Source organism: Onychomys torridus, chromosome 8, assembly GCF_903995425.1.
Source record: "Onychomys torridus chromosome 8, mOncTor1.1, whole genome shotgun sequence".
In the NCBI taxonomy this organism is placed as follows: domain Eukaryota; kingdom Metazoa; phylum Chordata; class Mammalia; order Rodentia; family Cricetidae; genus Onychomys; species Onychomys torridus.
Genome location: NC_050450.1, coordinates 16,536,423 through 16,554,757, shown reverse-complemented (window position 1 = coordinate 16,554,757; position 18,335 = coordinate 16,536,423). Strand labels below are relative to the sequence as shown.

The 18,335-nt window shown below is 43.6% G+C and overlaps 1 protein-coding gene across 1 annotated transcript; it reads left to right on the top strand.

Annotated features, from left to right (window-relative positions):
- The first annotated feature begins 98 nt into the window (after positions 1 to 98).
- On the top strand, positions 99 to 7,764 carry Znf174 (zinc finger protein 174). The gene is made up of 3 exons (XM_036198143.1): positions 99 to 1,125; positions 2,894 to 3,116; positions 6,772 to 7,764. The coding sequence occupies exons 1-3, from the start codon at positions 724 to 726 to the stop codon at positions 7,368 to 7,370; spliced, it is 1,224 nt and encodes a 407-aa protein (XP_036054036.1). The 5' UTR covers positions 99 to 723; the 3' UTR covers positions 7,371 to 7,764.
- Positions 7,765 to 18,335: the final 10,571 nt, after the last annotated feature.

Sequence of the window (18,335 nt, the reverse complement as noted above, 5' to 3'; positions counted from 1 at the left end):
GAGGAGAGGTGGACCTTCCCGTGGTCTCTCAGCCAGTGGGCGTCTCCGCGGCCCGGTCCGGGCCCGCCCCCAGCCCGTGCTCTTGGGGTTCCCGTCTCCTCCAGTCTCTGGAGAGGCGGCTCGCCGGCTGACGGGGCTGGGCTCTGAGCTGCTTCAGATCGCCGCAGGTGGCTACCGGAGCTGACTCCCAGCATTACGGTAGAGCTGCGCGCCCCCTTGCTGCGGCTTCGCCAGGCCGAGCTGGCTGGGCCGCGGAGCCGCACTCGCTACCCCCAGCGCGCTGTGGCCTCGCTTGACTCTGCGCTTTTGCTCTCAGAGATACTTGGAGTCGGAGTCTGCAGGATGCTGGAGAGTTGGTACGAGCTACCCGCAAGACAGCTTGAACTTTCCTGGGGATTCCTCTACCAGCCTGTTAGATCATCTCGTGCGTTTCGCCAGATACTAAAATAAAATAGTCCCTCCAGTGCCCTTTTGGAATATTGTGACTTCTCTCCTTAAAAACTGGCCAGCCTCTTCCCACTGCCAGAACTATCTTGTCTTCAGAGTCTGGGATAAAGGCTAGCAGATGAGAAAGCTATGTCACTGCGGTCCCTCCATCTCCAACACTCCCAGAGGGGCATCGTTCCTACCATTTTTCTAGCCTTCAGAGATTTCTCCAGAGCAATGACCCAGAAGACTTGATCAATTTACGATTAGAGTGACATTGTTTGCCGAGCCCCCAAAATGGCAGCTAAAATGGAGATAACTTTGAGTAGCCACACTGAGGATTCTGACAAGCAGGAAAGACACATACTAATGAAGCTGGAAGAGAAACGGGGGCCCCCTCAGCAAAAAGCCTGCCCTGATCCTGAGCTTTCCCGCCAGAGCTTCAGACACTTTTGTTATCAAGAAGTGTCTGGACCCCAGGAAGCGCTCTCCTGCCTCCGGCAGCTCTGTAGACAGTGGCTGCAGCCTGAACTACACACCAAGGAGCAGATTTTGGAACTCCTGGTGATGGAGCAGTTTCTGGTCATCCTACCTCCAGAGATCCAGGCGCAGGTCAGGCATCGATATCCTATGAGCAGCAAGGAGATTGTGACTCTGGTGGAAGATTTGAACAAAGCATCCAAAAAACCAAAGCAGTGGGTAAGGAGGGTTCTTTTTCTGTGGGTCCCAGGGTTTTTTTGTTCTCTTTTGAGGTAGTGTCTTGTCTTATGCTCCCTAGCTAGTTAAAGAGGAATGGATGGCTTCAAAAGGTGTTTCCAGACTCCAGGAACTCCCCTTGCCCCCTAAAAAAGTTGTAACAGGGTTTCAGAAAACCCAGCCACTGGCACCCATAGAAGACTAAGATATTCCCTCATAGGTCTCGTGGCCTAAGAAGAGGAGTTTTTTTTGTTTTTTTTTTTTTTTTTTTGGTTTTTTTTTTTTTTTTTTTGTATTTTTTCAGCGCTGAGGACCAAACCCAGGGCCTTGCATATGCTAGGCAAGCGCTCTACCACTGAGCTAAATCCCCAACCCCCCTTTTATTTATTTATTTGTTTGTTTGTTTATTTATTTATTTATTTAGGTTTTTCGAGACAGGGTTTCTCTGTGTAGCTTTGCGCCTTCCCTGGAACTCGTTTTGGAGACCAGGGTGGCCTCGAACTCACAGAGATCCACCTGCCTCTGCCTCCCAAATGCTAGGATTAAAGGCGTGCGCCGCCGCCGCCGCCGCCGCCGCCGCCGCCACCACCACCACCCCCCCCCTTTTTTTTAAGAGCTGAGGACCGAACCCAGGGCCTTGTGCTTGCTAGGCAAGTGCTCTACCACTGAGCTAAATCCCCCCCCCCTTTTTTTAAAGATTTATTTATTATTTATTATGTATACAGTGTTCTGCCTGCATGTGTCTCTGCAGGCCAGAAGAGGGCACCAGGTATCATTACAGGTGGTTGTGAGCCACCATGTGGTTGCTGGGAATTGAACTCAGGACCTCAGGAAGAGCAGTCAGTGCTCTTAACCACTGAGATGGGTCTTAAGGTTCTGGAATATACTGTCAGATTTTCTTTGACCCATTCATCTTGAAGTTTTGCTACAATCATAATTCTTAGCTAACAGGTCTAGTCTGTTCGACAGGAAACTAATTTTGGGCGAAGTTCTGTGGACTTTGTTCCAGTGAAGGGTCTACCATATTGTCTTTGAATGGGGAAGTCTCAGCTTAGTTCCCCGGTGTTGATGCCCTACCCCCTCCCATTCCCTAGATCAGACCCCAACTGGCACCTCTGAAGGAAGCAAGTCAGATGTGCTTTGGAAAACGGCACTGTGAGGGAACATTGGGTTTGCCTTCTTAGATCTGAGGACCTTGGGCCTCTTTAACAGAAAAACCTACCAAGTTGGAATGTTTTTCAATGGCCCCTTCTCAGACTGTTTTCTGTTACCACAGGGCCTGTCTCTAGCAGACGTAGAGAGGGTTGGGGCGTAGGGGCCATTGTCATCACTGGTCCTGATAGTTTGACCAGCTCTCCTCTGAGGATCCTGGCTCCAGGCTGTGTGAAGCAGCCCCATCCCTCTCATTCTGCATGTCCTTCCCTTCACCTCCTTTGAAGGTCTTGGTGGTCTTTATAAACGTTGAACTCCAGGTCATTGCCAGAACTTCCCACAGTAAAAGGGTCACTCTTTTTTTTTTTTTTTTGTTTTGTTTGGTTTTGTTTTTTTCAAGACAGGGTTTCTCTGTGTAGCTTTGCACCTTTCCTGGAACTCACTTGGTAGCCCAGGCTGGCCTCGAACTCACAGAGATCCACCTGGCTCTGCCTCCTGAGTGCTGGGATTAAAGGTGTGGGCCACCACTGCCCGGCAAGGGGTCACTCTTTAGCAGTGAGTGGCATGTTGCCTCCAGTCTGTCAAGGAATGGAGAATTAATGGATACCCCTTTTCCTAGGTGACCATTTGTATGCGAGGGCAAAAGGTGCTCCTGGAGAAAACAGGAGCTCAGCTTGTAGAACAAGAACTTCCAGACTTTGAACCTCAAACTGCTAGCAGAGATATTCAAGAGAACTCTCTGGAAGGGCCTTCCTGGGAAGGATCTCATGACCAGCTGAATCCCCATCCTGGGGAGAAATATTCCTTCTACCAGGAACCAGTCCCCAAATTGACTGAGACAGGTAAACACTGTATCCTTGGGCCCTCTCCTCAACTCTTTATTTCCATCATAGCATCTCATGGTTCTGCAAGCATGTTGCATACGACCTCTTTTTAAAAATTTATTGTGTGTGTGTGTGTGTGTGTGTGTGTGTGTGTGTGTGTGTAGGGCCTGTGTGCCGCAGTGCACATGTGGAGACCAAAGGACAACTTTGAGGGGTCATTTTTTTCCTTCTACCCTTATTTGGGTTGTGGAGGTCAAACTCGGGTCTCTGGCCTTGAGTAGCAAGTACCTTTACTTACCAAGTCATTTTCCTGGACAGTTCCCACCTTTTAAAATTATAACTGACTTTTGTTTTGAGACAGAGTCTCACTATGCAGCCCAGACTGTTCTGGAACTCATGTAGACCAGGCTAGCCTTGAATTCACAGAGATCCACCTGCCTCTACTTCCTAAATGCTGGGATTAAAGGCATGCATGACCATGCCCAGCCTGTTTGGGTTTTTGCTTGTTTATTTTGGAAGAACTACTGGATTAGTTTGCAAAGTGGTTGCACCATTTGAGGCTCCTATCAACAAAGTGTGAGGGTGCTTGCCCACATCCTTGCTAGCACTATGCCCAGGTGTTTTAATTATGATGATGGAATATCCCCTGAGGTTTTGATTGTCATTTCCTTAATGAGTTATGATGATTAGCATTATTTCATATGTTTATTAAATTATATATCTTGGCCAGTGAGATGGCCCAGTGGGTAAAGGCACTTGCCACCAGGCTTGACGGCCTGAGTTCAGTCCCTGGGACTCACATGATAGAAGGAGAGAGTCACTCCTGCAAGCTTTCCTCAGACCTCCACACATACTTGGTCATAAAAGTAGCCACCCCCAACACACACACAAAATAAATATGACGTTTTTAAAAGAAGATTTGTATATCTTGTCTTTTGTTGGTTATGGGGTATCCTGTAGCCTAGGCTGGTTTCAAAACCACTACTTAGCTGAGGCTGAATCTGAACTCCTGATTCTCCATTCTTCACCTCCTAAATCCTGTGATGATAGGCTTTTGCCATCATTCCCAGCTTATAGAAAAATTCTAGTCTTATACTTTGCCCATTTTTAACTTGGGGCATTTGTATTTTTATTGTTGAGGTTTAAGAGTTAAAATAAGTGTTCTGGATCCTAGACCTCATAGATGATAATTCATGAATGTTTTTCTCTCTCATTCTGTGAATTATCCTTACAGTTTTTGATGGTGTTCCATAAAGCACAAATGTTTTGTAAAGTTGTTACTCCATTTTTACTTATTTTATGTATATTGTATGCGTGTGGAAGTCAGAAGAAACTTTGGAGACTCAGGTCTCTCTTTCCACTGTGTGGGTCCCTGGGTCACACTCCAGTCATCAGGCATGGCCACAGCTGCCTTTACCCATCTCACCAGCCCAGATGTTTTTCCTGTTGATAGTCTCTAATATTTTTCTTTGCTTGGGTTTTTGGTGTCATAGCTAAAATACCATTTCCCAATCAAATGATCGAGATTCACAGATATGTTCTCTTTAAAGAGTTACGTTTAACTCTTGTGTTTAGAACCTTGGTTCATTTTGAGTTAGTTTTTTCTATGTGACATTTGGTTACTATAACAAAGTCCCTTAGGCTGGGCAATAAATATTGTTAACAGTTTCAAAAGTTAAGTCTGAGGTCAGCTGGGGAGTTGACTTAGTGGGTAAGAGTCTTTGCTGAGTTCACATCCCCAGTGCCCCCTAAAAGAAAAGCAGGCCTGGTTGTATGTTCCTGTACTGCCAGTGCCTTGGCAGGTGGGAGGAGACAGAAGGATCTACTCCTGGGCTGAGTTAGGGACCCTGTCTCAAGAGACTGAGGCAGAGCGTGGTAGAACAAGACACTTGATATCTTCTGTCTTTTCACTTGTGCTTCACACTGGGGGTTGTCAACACGTAAATGTGGGGTCGGCATTTACTCAGACTGGATCTAACTTCATTCTTTGAAGCCAGGGTCACTTACTGAAAAATGACTCCTTTCTCATCGAACTGTTCTTAGGAACCTCGATGAAGCCAGGCATGGTGATACAGGTCTGTGATCTCAGCACTTGGGAGGTGGAGGCAGAAGATCAGGAGCCTAAGATCATATATATATCATCAGTTACATAGTAAGTTTGAGACCAGCCTGGTATATATGAGACCCTGTCTCAAAAAAATGAGCAAAACAAAACCTTGATGAAAATCATTTGGCAGTAACTATTTGAGCTCCATATTGAATTTTTTTTTTTTTCCGGAAACTGAGGACTGAACTCAGGGCCTTGTGCTTGTTAGGCGGGCGCTCAACCACTGAGCTAAATCCCCAACTCCCATATTAATTTTTTTTTTTTCCGAGACAGGATTTCTCTATAGCTTTGGAGCCTGTTCTGGACTAGCTCTGTAGATCAGGCTGGCCTCAAACTCACAGAGATCCACCTGCCTCTGCCTCCTGAGTGCTGGGATTACTGCCCTGCATCCCCATATTGAATTTTAAGTGAATTAAAATTCAAAATTCAGTTCCTCAGTCACATTAGCTCTGTTTCAAACACTCAACAGGCACATCTGCCTGGTGGGTGCCATGCTGAATGGTGTATGCAGTTTATAAAAACAAAATTTCCATTTGGAGGTCTTGCTTGATAGTGCTATTGCTGATTTCTCCAGTTCCCCTGGTCCATTTTAGCTCACATTCATCTTGATCATCAGTCCTGCCAGAAGGTGGACAGTTTCTTTTAATTAGGATACCTATCTACTCTATATTCCAGTTTCTGAACACCTAGGCTGTCAACATTGGGATGAGAAAAACACCAGAGTCACTGGATTAATCATTCTTTTGAAATGAAGGAAGTTGTCAATCTTTGTCCACATGAGGGAGGGATATTTATTCAAATAATTATTTTAAGTATTGGAGTTTTAACAGTTATCCAGGTGCAGTGGTACATGTCTATGGTCCTAGCTACTTGGAGGGATCACATAGGCCCTAGAATTTGAAGCCAATGTAGGCAATACAATAGACCCTGTCAATAAGTAAATAAACATGTCGGCTGCCCTTCCTTCTCCACTGTCAGTACTTCATTCTGACGTCTTTTGTTCTGTGTGTGTGTGTGTGTGTTTGTTTGTTTTTCCTTGCTATTCCTGTTTTCCTATGGCTTTTCCTGAAAATGGGAAGGACAGAAGGAGAATTGGGTCCCTAACATTACTATACAGAAGAGGCACTCCCAGGAACCATGTAACTGTGCAGATTTCCAGGCCTAACCCTCAGAGATCCTAACTCACAAATGTCAAGGGTGAGGAGCCCCTTGTTTCTGGGTCCAGAGGAGTCTGATGCTTGTATGTTACCAGCAGAAGACTGCCTACCCTGCAAAGCTCACAACATACTTCACACAGAGGCTGTCTACCCTGACAAAGGTCACAACGTACTTCACACAGAGGCTGTCTTCCCTGACAAAGCTCACAACATACACCACACAGAGGATGCCTACCCTGCAAAGCTCACAACATACTTCACACAAAGGCTGTCTACCCTGACAAAGCTCACAACATACTTCACACAAAGGCTGTCTACCCTGACAAAGCTTACAACATACTTCATACTTCTTTTGCTGAAGCTCTTTCTTCTAAGTACAGAAAATGAAGCACATTATTTCTAATTATAGAGGCCTCCAGAATGAGAAGTGAGAAGGAAAACCCACAACAGGAGGGGGCAAAAGGAGCAGAGACATATGCAGTGTCACCCGGGAGACCTGCAGGGGGTAGTCTGCACAGCCCTGAGCCAAGAGGGGTGAACATGAGTGAACACCGATTGTCACAGAGGCAGGCCAGACCCCCAAATGCTCAGAAGGCATTTGCTCACTACCAGAGACATTGCAGAGAACTGGACTATATCAGCAACCCCCGCAGAGGCCATCCACTGAGAGAATCAAAGACAAGCAAAGGAGGCAGAAGAAGCCTGAGCAGCCTTTTGCAATGTCTTAGTCGCCAGGCAGCCCGCTCAGCAAAGAAACCCTGTAAGTGTGATGACTGTGGGAAGAGCTTCACCTGGAATTCAGAATTGAAACGACATAAGAGAGTGCACACGGGAGAGAGGCCCTACATCTGTGGGGAGTGCGGAAACTGCTTTGGGAGGCAGTCGACTCTGAAACTGCACCAGAGAATCCACACTGGGGAGAAACCATACCAGTGCAGCCTGTGCGGGAAAAGCTTTCGCCAAAGCTCCAATCTCCACCAGCACCACAGGCTCCACCATGGGGACTAAACAGATGCTAGGTGCTTCAGAGTCCCTGGGAAGGGCTTCTTGTCTCTCCTTTCCTTGCATGTAAATCACAGAGTGTCTTTTTGACCCCTGGGGAGTGATGGGGAAGAGAACTGCAGAGTGGGGACTAGTTACCCAGGAACAGGATGAGCCACACACTATGAGAAGCCACGTTAATAGAATGAGGATGAGCCACAAGAGGTTTTAATTAATTAATCAATCCTTAATTAAATTCTCCTTGTTGCCTTGTCTTATACAATACAGTTGTTTTCATGTGCACTCTTAAGCAGTTCACCAGAATTCCAAGAAAACATTCACGGGGAATCCACTAATAGTCTTTCTGCAACTAACTTTTTTATTGTTGGTGTCGGTGGTTTTTAATTATTTTTTATTTATTTGTGAGACAGGGTTTCTCTACATAGCCCTGGCTGTCCTGGAACACACTCTGTTGCCCAGGCTGGCCTCAAACTCAGAGATCCACCTACCTGTGCCTCCCAAGTGCTGGGATTAAAGGCACTCGAAACCACCACTGGGTGGTAGATGGCACTTTTATTTAAAAAGTTGTATTTGAGGGATCCTTTTTTATCAAAGTTCTTTTAATTTACAAAGATATTGCAACTCCAGCCCAAAATATAAGGAACACCACAGGGAGAAGTAGCTACTGCTCTGGTGGACAGGGAGCTTCTGCCTGTTCTTCTCAAATACGCCAGTAGCTTCAAAGACTGTGACTGGCATTTTCACAGTGTTTACAATTGGATTATGGTGATGGTTACACAACTCATGAATCCAGGAAAATTACTGAAAGAGGCCAATTTATGATAAGTACCTCCATAGTATTTTTAAAATGACAGAATACTGTATTTATTTATATAAAATGTTAGAGTTTCAGAACTGGGTCTGAGACACCATCCTATGCCAAACTCTTGTTTTCTCAAAGTAGAAAGGAGAACCCAGTCAGTCTCACCCTAGACAAGCCATCCTCTTTCCCAGTTCAGGCAGATAAGATGTATTACCCTGTGTACAAATAGTAGGATGTGGCCATTCTTCTAAAAGCATCAATACCAAGTTACTGCCTTTATCTTCAGTATTCAGCCTGTCCTTACCTCTTCCCTAGCCCACATACAGTTACTGGCTGGGGCCAGTTCTCACCCCAACAGCAAGACCACGGAACACACACACCCTTCCCTCTAGGCCAACCTCGCCGTTGTCTCTTGGTAACTTCTGTCTTAGTCATGTCTGCATCTGTCTTCTATTGGTGCTGTAACACAGATGACTGCACACATGATGGCGTAACACAAAACGTCTCTTATACTACTGCAAGCTGAGTCTGAAATCAATTTCACTCAGCCAAAATCACCTTGGGCAGGGCTTTCCTTTTGGAGACTCTGAGAGCCGGGTCAGTTTCCTCGACTCTTGGCTTCTAGCAGCCTCCTGCATTCTTGGACTCACGCCCCTTCATCCTCACAGTGCATTCTTCGACTCTCCATCTGGCCTAACCTTGTCTAACTCTGGCCCTCCTGAATCTCCTTTAGAAGGATGCTTATATTGGGTCTAGCAGGATAATCTTCCCATCTCAAGATCCTTAATAACATACACCAAAAGTTGCTTTTGCCATTTAAGATGACATTTGCTAGTTCCAGGGATTAGGATGGGAATGCATGTGGAAAACTGGCATTTGGCCTACCTACCATGTCTGTGTATTTTGGGTCGACTTGGCCACCCAAAGGGGATCTCCAAAAGAGAAGGGACAGAGTTATTTATAAGGGTTGGCAGAGGGACACTTCTAGAGTTTTGCCACTTGGGATATTTCATAGAGCTAGTTTGTTTCCTCTTTTTAGATTACATATCAGTGATTGTTTAGTGTCTTTGGGTTCCTGTTCATCTGTAGACCTTGAATTTGTTTGACAGACTCACAGTCAAATCATTCTTTTCCAAAGGGTGTCAAGACCATGCTGCTGCCTTGCCTCTGCACCTCTAGCCCAGCTTTCCTTTGCATAAGGCTCACCTCCAGACACTGATGGCAGTAGTAAGAGTCCAGTGGCACAGAAGGCCCTTGGGTGCTGTGTTCAGATGTAGGGTCCCCTTATCTCCTTTGCCTATGCATGCCTCACCAGAGCCACAGCATAAAATCCGGTCAGACCCACTTTCCTTGCATCCAGCTTCCTTTTGCAGGACCCCAAATTGAGAAAATGGTTTTTCCTCCTTTCACACGTGATTCTTGCTCCTAGGCATCCCATTGGTTCTGCCACATTTCTGGGTCCAGCCTAGCACATACTGGTGTCAGGTTAGGGGTGACTCCTGCTTTCAGTGTTTGATCCCTGAGTTACCTCCAAGAAGACCCAAGGAGAAAGGAAGCATTGACAATAGTGGAGGTCTATACATCTAAAGAGCATTTTCCCATCTACAGCAGATAAGGTGTAAACCAATCCCAGAATACAACTGTCCCTTTCAGTAAAATTGGCAGTGACTCCTCACATACAACAGAGTGTAAAAATTTCCCTCTGTTCCTAAAACTAAAATGCTTCCTTTTTATTGCTTCATGTAATGCACATACCAGAAAGCTTGTGCATTTATAGTATACAGTTCAGTGGTCAAAGCTGTGCACTGTCATCACAATGTCATTTTTGGACATTGTCAGTATCACAGAGAAAGTACTCTGAACATTAGCAATCATTCCCTGTTCCTGTCACACCCTGTGCCTCTAGGGCATAGCATCGTAGAGTCCATACACATTGTATCATGTATCAGGACTTTATTCCTTTTATTTCCTAGTAGTGTTGCGTTGTATGAAGGGCATTCAGTTCATCCACTGATTGGTGAACATTGTGTAATTGCACTTTGGCTACTGTAAATAGAATAATGCTGCTATGAACATTAATATTTAAGGTTTTCTTTTTGAGCTGAGGATCAAACCCAGGCAAGCACTCTACCACTGAGCTAAATCCCCAACCCTAACATTTAAGTTTTTATGTTTCATTCCTCTTGGGTACATGCCTAAATGTTGAATTACTTGGTCATGTGATAATTTTCTGTTCAATTTTTCTAGGAAATACCAAATTGTTTTACAAAGTGGATACACCACATTTTACATTTCAACCAGCGGTGTACAAGGGTTCCAGTTTCTCCACACCTTCAACATAATTTATTATTGTCTTTTTGTTACTGATTTTTTTTTTTTTTGAGACAGGGTCTCATGGCTGGCAAAGAACTAACAATTCTACCTGAGGATGATCTTGAACTCTTGATCCTCCTGTCTCCACCTCTCAAGGTCAAGATCACAGGCATGTGTCACCATGTCCAATGTTCCTGGAATTTGTCTTTTGATTATTGTTACCTCAGTCAATGTGAAGTGGTATGTCATGATCTTGATTTTCTCTTCCCTAATGACTAATGGTGTATTTGTTTATTGTATGTATATTTGCTTTGAAGAAAAGGCTCTTCAGAACTCCCCTCCCCTGTGGTGTTTTGAGAAAGGGACTTGCTGTATAGCCCTGGCTGGCCTGTAACTCACTATGTAGATCAGGCTAGCCATGGATTTGAGAAAATGCTCTGTTTCCGAACCCCTTTGATTTGTGTTGTTTTTGAGACAGTCTTGCTCTGTTGGCTAGGCCAGCTGGGCTTGCCTTCAATTGCAGCAATCCTCTTGCCTTAGCCTTGAGTCCTGGGATTACAGGTGTGAGCCACCATAACTCTCTCTGGCCCTTTTAAAATGGACTATTTGTCATTTTTGTTGCTGAGTTGTAAGAATTCTTTAAATATTCTGGAATGATGTCTTTATCAGATGTATGATTTGCAAATAGTTTCTCCCATTCATTTGTAATACACTCTTGTTTGTTTGTTTGTTTTGTTTTGTTGAGACAGGGTTTCTCTGTGTATCCCTGGCTGTCCTAGGACTTACTCTGTAGATCAGGCTGGCCTTGAACTCAGTGATCCACCTACCTCTGCCTCCTGAGTTCTGGAATCAAAGGTGTGCCCTGCCACTGCCTAGCTTGTAATACACTCTTGTACAATTGCTGTTGTTTTTGCAGTGGGGGTTGATACAAACTCCTGTATAACCCAGGGTAGCCTCAAATTTGTAATCCTCCTGTCTTAACCAATGGAATGCAGGGACTACTGGTGTACATTTGTGACCAGCAGTACACATCTGTAATGAAAACAGCTGTCACTTGCCAAAATCCAAGGGACTAAATTCTCAGTTTCCTAATTGCCAGTAAAACAGCCTGACATTCCTGTGAATTAAATTTAGGATCCTTGGAACACAATTTATACCAGTTCCTCAGACTTCCCTGTGCCAACCATGTGTGGCTCGCAGTTCCTAAGGGAAATGTAAGTATCTATTGAAATAGTTCTGCTGTTTCGGCTTTGGAATAAACATGTTCCCACTGAAATAAAGATGGTATTGCTTACTTCATAAGCGACAGATGTTGGTATGTACTTGGCATACAAGACATTTTTTCCTCTGTCATAGGGATTGAATTCATTTAATTCAGCAAACTTGGAGATTATTTTTCTATTGTTGCTATTTTAGGGAGAAGAAAACCACAATGTTCAGAATTCAGATACTCTAGTTCACATCTCATAGCCAGCCAGCCAATTAGGATATGTCTGAGTTACAGTTTGTTTCTTTAGTTTATTGGGTCTTTGGTTAGTATGGCTTGATGTTTTGAGATGAGGTCTCTCTGTGTTGCCTAGGCTGACCCCAAACTCTTGGGCTCAAACAGTCCTCATTCCTCAGCCTCTGGACAACAAAACACTTATTTTATTTTTTTTTTCTGGGGTTTCTATCTTAGTTACTGTTCCGTTGCCATGGGGAGACACCATGACCAAGGAAACTTATAAAAGAAAGCATTTAATGGTGGGCTTGTGTAGAGTTTCAGAGGGTGAGTCCATTTCTAGCATGGTGGAAGCATGGTGACAGGCAAGCATGGCCTGGAGCAGTAGCTGAGTTGACCTCTAATCAAAGGCAGCAGGCAGAGAGACAGGGACAGAGGGAGAGAAACCTCAAAGCCCACTCCTAGTGATACCCTTCTCTACAAGGCCACCCTCCTAATCCTTCTGGACAGCCAAGCAACTGGAAAGCAAACATTCAAATAGATGAGTGTCTGGGGGCCGTTCTCATTCAGACCACCACAGATGTTTAGACAGTCTCACAGAATCCAGGCTAGCTTTGAATTAGGTAGCCTAGGATGATTCTGAACTCCTGAGTCTTCTCTAGCCTGTGAGCCCATTGAAGGTGTGTGCCACTGTGCCCGGCAATTTTTAAATCACTGTGCTGTCAATTTGGGGATCAAAAGTATTGGGTAGTGTTCTCAGTGAGGCTGCTGAAATTCTGAAGTACAGAAGATGTCGGCCTCTGAGAAGCACATCAGTGGAGTTGACTAAGGTATTCTGGGTTTGAGCGACGTCTAGAGAACAGATTCTGGGTGGCCTTTCTGATTTAGGTTTATACTGAACAATGTCACTTACGGCTTTATTCTTCCAAGCTGTATCATCACATGAAAGATTTACAGGGTACACACCCCAAGAGAACATAGATAGAATGAACAGACAAAATGTGGTTCATCTGGGGGAGTATTATTCAACCATAAGAAAGGAAATATCGATATGCTACACCATGTATGCCCATGAAAACAGGCTCAGTGACAGAAACCAAATGTCAAAGCTCATACATGTATTTCATGTATATGTAATGTCTGGTTGGGCACATACTAAAGACAAAAACAGATTAGTGCTTGCCAAAGGCTATGGTAAGGGTGGAGTATGGGGTGAATGCTGATGTGGGTTTCTTTTGGGGGCTCCTGTTACACAACCTTGTGAATATATTTAAAAAAACACCTTAATTGTGTACTTTAAAGGATGAATTTTATTATGTGAACTATAACTCAGAAAAGAGGATGAAACAACTTCACAGTTAAGTCTCTACCACAGGCCCCATAGCCAGCTGACCCAGTGTCAGGGCCAGTTGAAGCACCTACATCTCAGGGCAGCCAAGAAGACTATCCAAACGTGAAAGTTCCCGTAAGACTTTACCAGGGATAGTAGGGGTGTATGAGGACACGAGCAGGTTTGTGAAGACCCAGGCTTGTCCTGAAGTACACCTCCAAAAGGAGCAGACTTGCACCCGCTCATCCTTCATTTCCACTCTCTGGATTTTGGTGCAGGGACTCGTATAGCTGAGGATGATCTTGAGCTTCTGATCTTCCTGCCTCCGTGTCTCTGTGTCGTGTACATGTGGAAGTCAGAGGACAACTTTGTGGAACTGGTTCTCCCCTCCCGTGTTATATGAATTATAGGAATCAAATTTAGGTCTTAGATCTTCAGGCTTTCACAGCAAGCACCTTGACATACCAAAGCTATCTTGATGGCCCCTTGTTTTTGTGTTCCGTATCCTATGAAACTCTCTTATGCTCAATTCTGTGAGACTAACTTTCCTTTCATGACATATGGTTTCTATAAATAGTGCCTGAACTGAGAATGCTTGCCTAGCAATGTATGAGGCCTTAAGGTCAATCTCCAGCCCTGCCCAACCTCTCCTCCTCTGAAAGAGATAAATATACAATGCTCAAGGAAGAAATTGGTGTTTTGAACTGGAAATCCACATGTAGCTAGCTAGAGAGCAGGGACGTCAAGGAATAACAGGAATGGTTGTATTGAAAACCTTAGATGTTATCCTAAGGACAACAGAATGTCAGTGCAAAGTGTCAAGTTGAACGATGACATAATCCGATGTTACCATACTATTTTAGTTAACTAATGGATAAAGTTCACTGAATAGATTTAGTTACTGTTGGATAAAGGAGTAGAGAAACAGGTTTGGGAAATATTTGGAGTGGGGGTTCCTTTGGTTTAGTTTTTGCTTTGTAATGCTAGGACCCACCACAGGGCCTCCCATATACTAAATAAGTACTCTATCACTGAGTTATATCCCCAATAGGATTGAGAAATATTTTTGAGGTATCATTCACAGAAATTCATGGCAGAATGGATGAGGAGTTGGAGCAGTTTATAAACAACAGAGATGTTTCTCACATTGCTAGATGCTGGGAAGTCCAAGACTAGTGTGCTGGCGGACCCCATATCTATAAAGGGCCATTTTATAGATAGTGCCCCCCCCCCCCAAGACAGGGTTTCTCTGTGTATCTCTGGCTGTCCTGGAACTCACTTTATAAATCAGGCTGGCCTCGAACTCAGATCCGCTTGCCTCTGCCTCCCAAGTGCTAGGATTAAAGGCATGTGCTACTACTACCACTGGATAGATGGTGCCCTCTTGATGGTTCCTCTAAGGTGGAAAGTGCTGACTAGTGCTCTGAAGTTTCTTTTCTTTTCCCTAGGGCCTTGCGCTTACTAGGCAAGCACTCTACCACTGAGCTAAATCCCCAACCCTGAAGTTTCTTTTGTAAGGGAACTAAATAAGGGTTCCACATTCATGACCTAACTACCTTCCAAAGTTCCCCACCTTCTAATACCGTCTATCCTCTTGGAGCTAGGATTCTAGCATATGAATTTTGGGAGAGAAACATTGGAACCATAGTGGGAGGGAAGGAAGAGGAGGTGCAATTGTGTGGATAGCGTACCAGATACTGGAGGCAGAGGCTAAATGCATTTGCTGTTTTGGATGGGTATTTGGATTTATCAAAAATGTTCAAAGGAGGATAGATATCTCAGGTACTTGACTATTGGAATTGAGTGCAACAGAGAAGGAGAAACCTGGACTGACATCAGATTAAGTCAGTGCCATCGTACATGTGACTAAAATCATTCAGGGGAAACCACTTACTCAAGGTGAGCCAAGTACACACTGTGACCAACCAGAAGCACATTAGATAGAACAATGCTCCAAGGAACTAGCTGTGCTTCCAGTTCAGCTGTTCTGGAGGGGTATGCAGGAGGATCAGGACTGCTTGAGGACATGAGGTAAAGGCTAGTCTGGGCAACATATCAAAACAATCTCAATCAAGCAGCAGATGTAGCAAAAGTAAGCTGCTGACATAGGTTTCAGAGAAAATGCTCTACCCAGAGCAAGCAAGAAGCTGAGGGGACAAAGCTGCTTCCTCTGGTCCAACATGGTCCGTGCCTCCATTGCAGTATGGAGATAAGGTCTTCATAGCCTCAGTGCACTACCCTTGCACAGATGCACGAATACTTAGCCCGGAATAACCTCAGGGCACACCTCTGAGTTTCTGCTGAGACCTAGAGTAGCTGGGTGGCCACGAGGCAGACAAGGCCTTATCAAACTCCACCGCTAGATACCTAGCCCCAAAAGCCAGAACAGTGTGCAAAGCACTGATGGAAGTGGACACAGGAAGTGACCTCAGCTTCCGGCTTTCCTCCAGCCTGGTGAGGCAAATAGCATCTGGTAGGCATTAGTTCCAACCTTTACTACTGGTAGCTGTTTGGCCAGCCTAGATCACTTCAAGGCCACAGGAAACCAGAAGGGAAAACTACTTAGCATATTCCTTGCCAGATGAGTCTGTTGAGACAACTGCTACCCGGTGGAGCTAGAGGTACTTGGAACTGTACTGCTACTGAAGACTGGAAGGTAGGTAGACATCTAGTGCTGTCTTAAAATAATGCTGGAACCTTATACTGAATTCCAGTGAACAAGACATGTTGTTTCCTTTATCAAACGAGTAAGGTAATTCAATTACATTCTCTCAACTACTATCCAATTAGCCTTTTCGAATTAGCCTTAACTTTACTGCAACCTAAAATCATTGAAGAATACATTTTAAAAGCTCACAACCTTGCTATCATCATAAAAATAACATTTATTGGATGATAAATTGTACATCAGATACACACAATCACAATTGAGAAACTTCAATCTAGAGCTAAGACCAACAAGAATTCATCAAAACCAGTAAGCTGAAACATTAAACAGAAGTGCACACAGAAAACATATTAACTAGGCATCAAAATAACTAGACATAGTAGAATATTTATAAGTTTATATAAGTGAATATGTTGTATTCCCTTTCTCCCTAGACTGTTTTTGCAGACAAGAATCTCAATTCAAAAAGACAAAACACCTGCAGTTAGCCTTGGAAAGATAGGTAATAGTTATTTTTATATCACATAAATAGTTCTCGTAATATACAAGACTAAACCAGTTAAATATACACACTTAAACATAATTTACCTTTTAAACCAATAGTCAAAGTAAAAACAGTTTCCTAATGAGATTCCTGCAACATTCAAAATAGGTTCTTTTTAAAGAACTTATACCTCCCTTTGAACACATATACAGTAAATTAGAGATTATTTAAAGCAAAATCTATCTTTTCAGATTGTTTGGCATCTTACATTACAGTCACCAGAACACTACTACTTAATTTTATGGAACTTTAGGCATCAAAGACAAAAATGCCATTTAACCGCCTGGATTACTGGGCCAGCTGTCTTCAGGGTTACAGGGACATACGAACAGATTGGTATTTGTAGCAGCACAATTCTAGATAAAATATTTTGAGTTCAACTCCTTCAACAACAAAATCTAACATCACCTAAATACAAAGTGCAAACACTAGCATCTAAATTCCACTGGGAAATGCTGTAGTCATCAATGACAGTTTAACAGAACCTGGTATCCCCACGTTATGTTAAAGAACTGTTTTAGTCACATTTTCATCGTAGCATCAATAAAACCCGTCAAGTTTGAGTTCATGTTTTCAGTACCAAGTTTCCACACTTCATAGAGTCAGCACCCTCCTACAGCATGTAGTTAGCTAACCATTCACAGCAATAGACTCTTACATTCCATTTTCTTACCCCTTTATTGACTGTATCCAATATTTGTGATTAGCACCTAACATGACTTGGGTTAAGAGCAACCAATCTTATGGAATCTACTCTAGTTGGCAATATAATTAGGAGTATGAAAAGGCTATTATCATAAAAGTAGCCCAAATACCAGGGGCAGACACAGTTTTTCCTTCAACTCCTTAGGGGCAGAGCAGCTTGAGAGTAACATACTACTAATGTTTTTAGGAACAAGTACACAATAAAGAAATAACTAAAAATATGTCTATTTCACAGTAACTAACATTCAGTTTTTTCCTTTTTTTTGCATACCAGTCACCAATAATATTACCACAGGCCATTTAATTACTCTCACATATAGTAATAGTTTTTGTAAAAGTGCCCTTTTTCTAATCTGTTGTGGGTAATCTTTCAAAATCTGGAGAATGCAGAAAACTACAAACACTGAGACATAAATTGTGAATAGAGCTCCAACTAGAAGTGTGGGTTTCCATGTTAAGATGTGCAGCATAAAACTCACCTTTTGTATTTTCTTAGAAGCAAAAAAAAAAAAAATGTGTGTGTGTGTGTGTGTGTGTGTGTGTGTGTGTGTAACGACTTCCATTTGTTGCACATTTTGTCCAGGTACCTTCTGATACATTTCTCCTTGACTCTTTCTGTACCAACCCCATTAGTAAGGCCTTTTTCCAGTTCCATCCCCTCTGTAACTCTTGAGTCTTCACTCAAATACGAGAGCCAATGAGGGCACATCCGTCCACTCTGAGAAGCAAGAGTAGGAAACTAATGCTCTTGTTGCTGTTCTCAACCACCGTTATATCCTAGAGTTAGCTAAAGACCTGAGACTACCTTTCTGTACAATTCAAAGCATCTTCGACCAAGGGCTGAAGAGACCAGAAGGCCATTTTAAATGTGAGGCCCCAAATCCTGACAGAATGATGCTTTATAGCCTAAATGTGAAGAGACAGTCAAGTCTGACCTTGACATATAGTGCTCTCCAGGAAAGGGATGACAGATGAGGCAAGGCTGTTGACTTAGTTTTTCTCACTCAGCAACAGTGATCTTCCTGTCTCTAGTAAATATTAAGAGCTTAGTCGCATAGCTGACATCTTTTTGTACACAAAATTCTCAACCTGCTCTTCTGTAGAAGGTACAACATTTTAGCCACTGACCCTCAAGAGGGCTTTATATTTTGTTCATGAAATTTCCTAG

Coding starts and splice junctions, on each gene's coding strand:
- Znf174 (XM_036198143.1), top strand. CDS start 724: ATGGCAGCTAAAATGGAGATAACTTTGAGTAGCCACACTGAGGATTCT. Junction 1,126..2,893: donor CCAAAAAACCAAAGCAGTGG/GTAAGGAGGGTT, acceptor CCCTTTTCCTAG/GTGACCATTTGTATGCGAGG. Junction 3,117..6,771: donor CCCCAAATTGACTGAGACAG/GTAAACACTGTA, acceptor TTCTAATTATAG/AGGCCTCCAGAATGAGAAGT.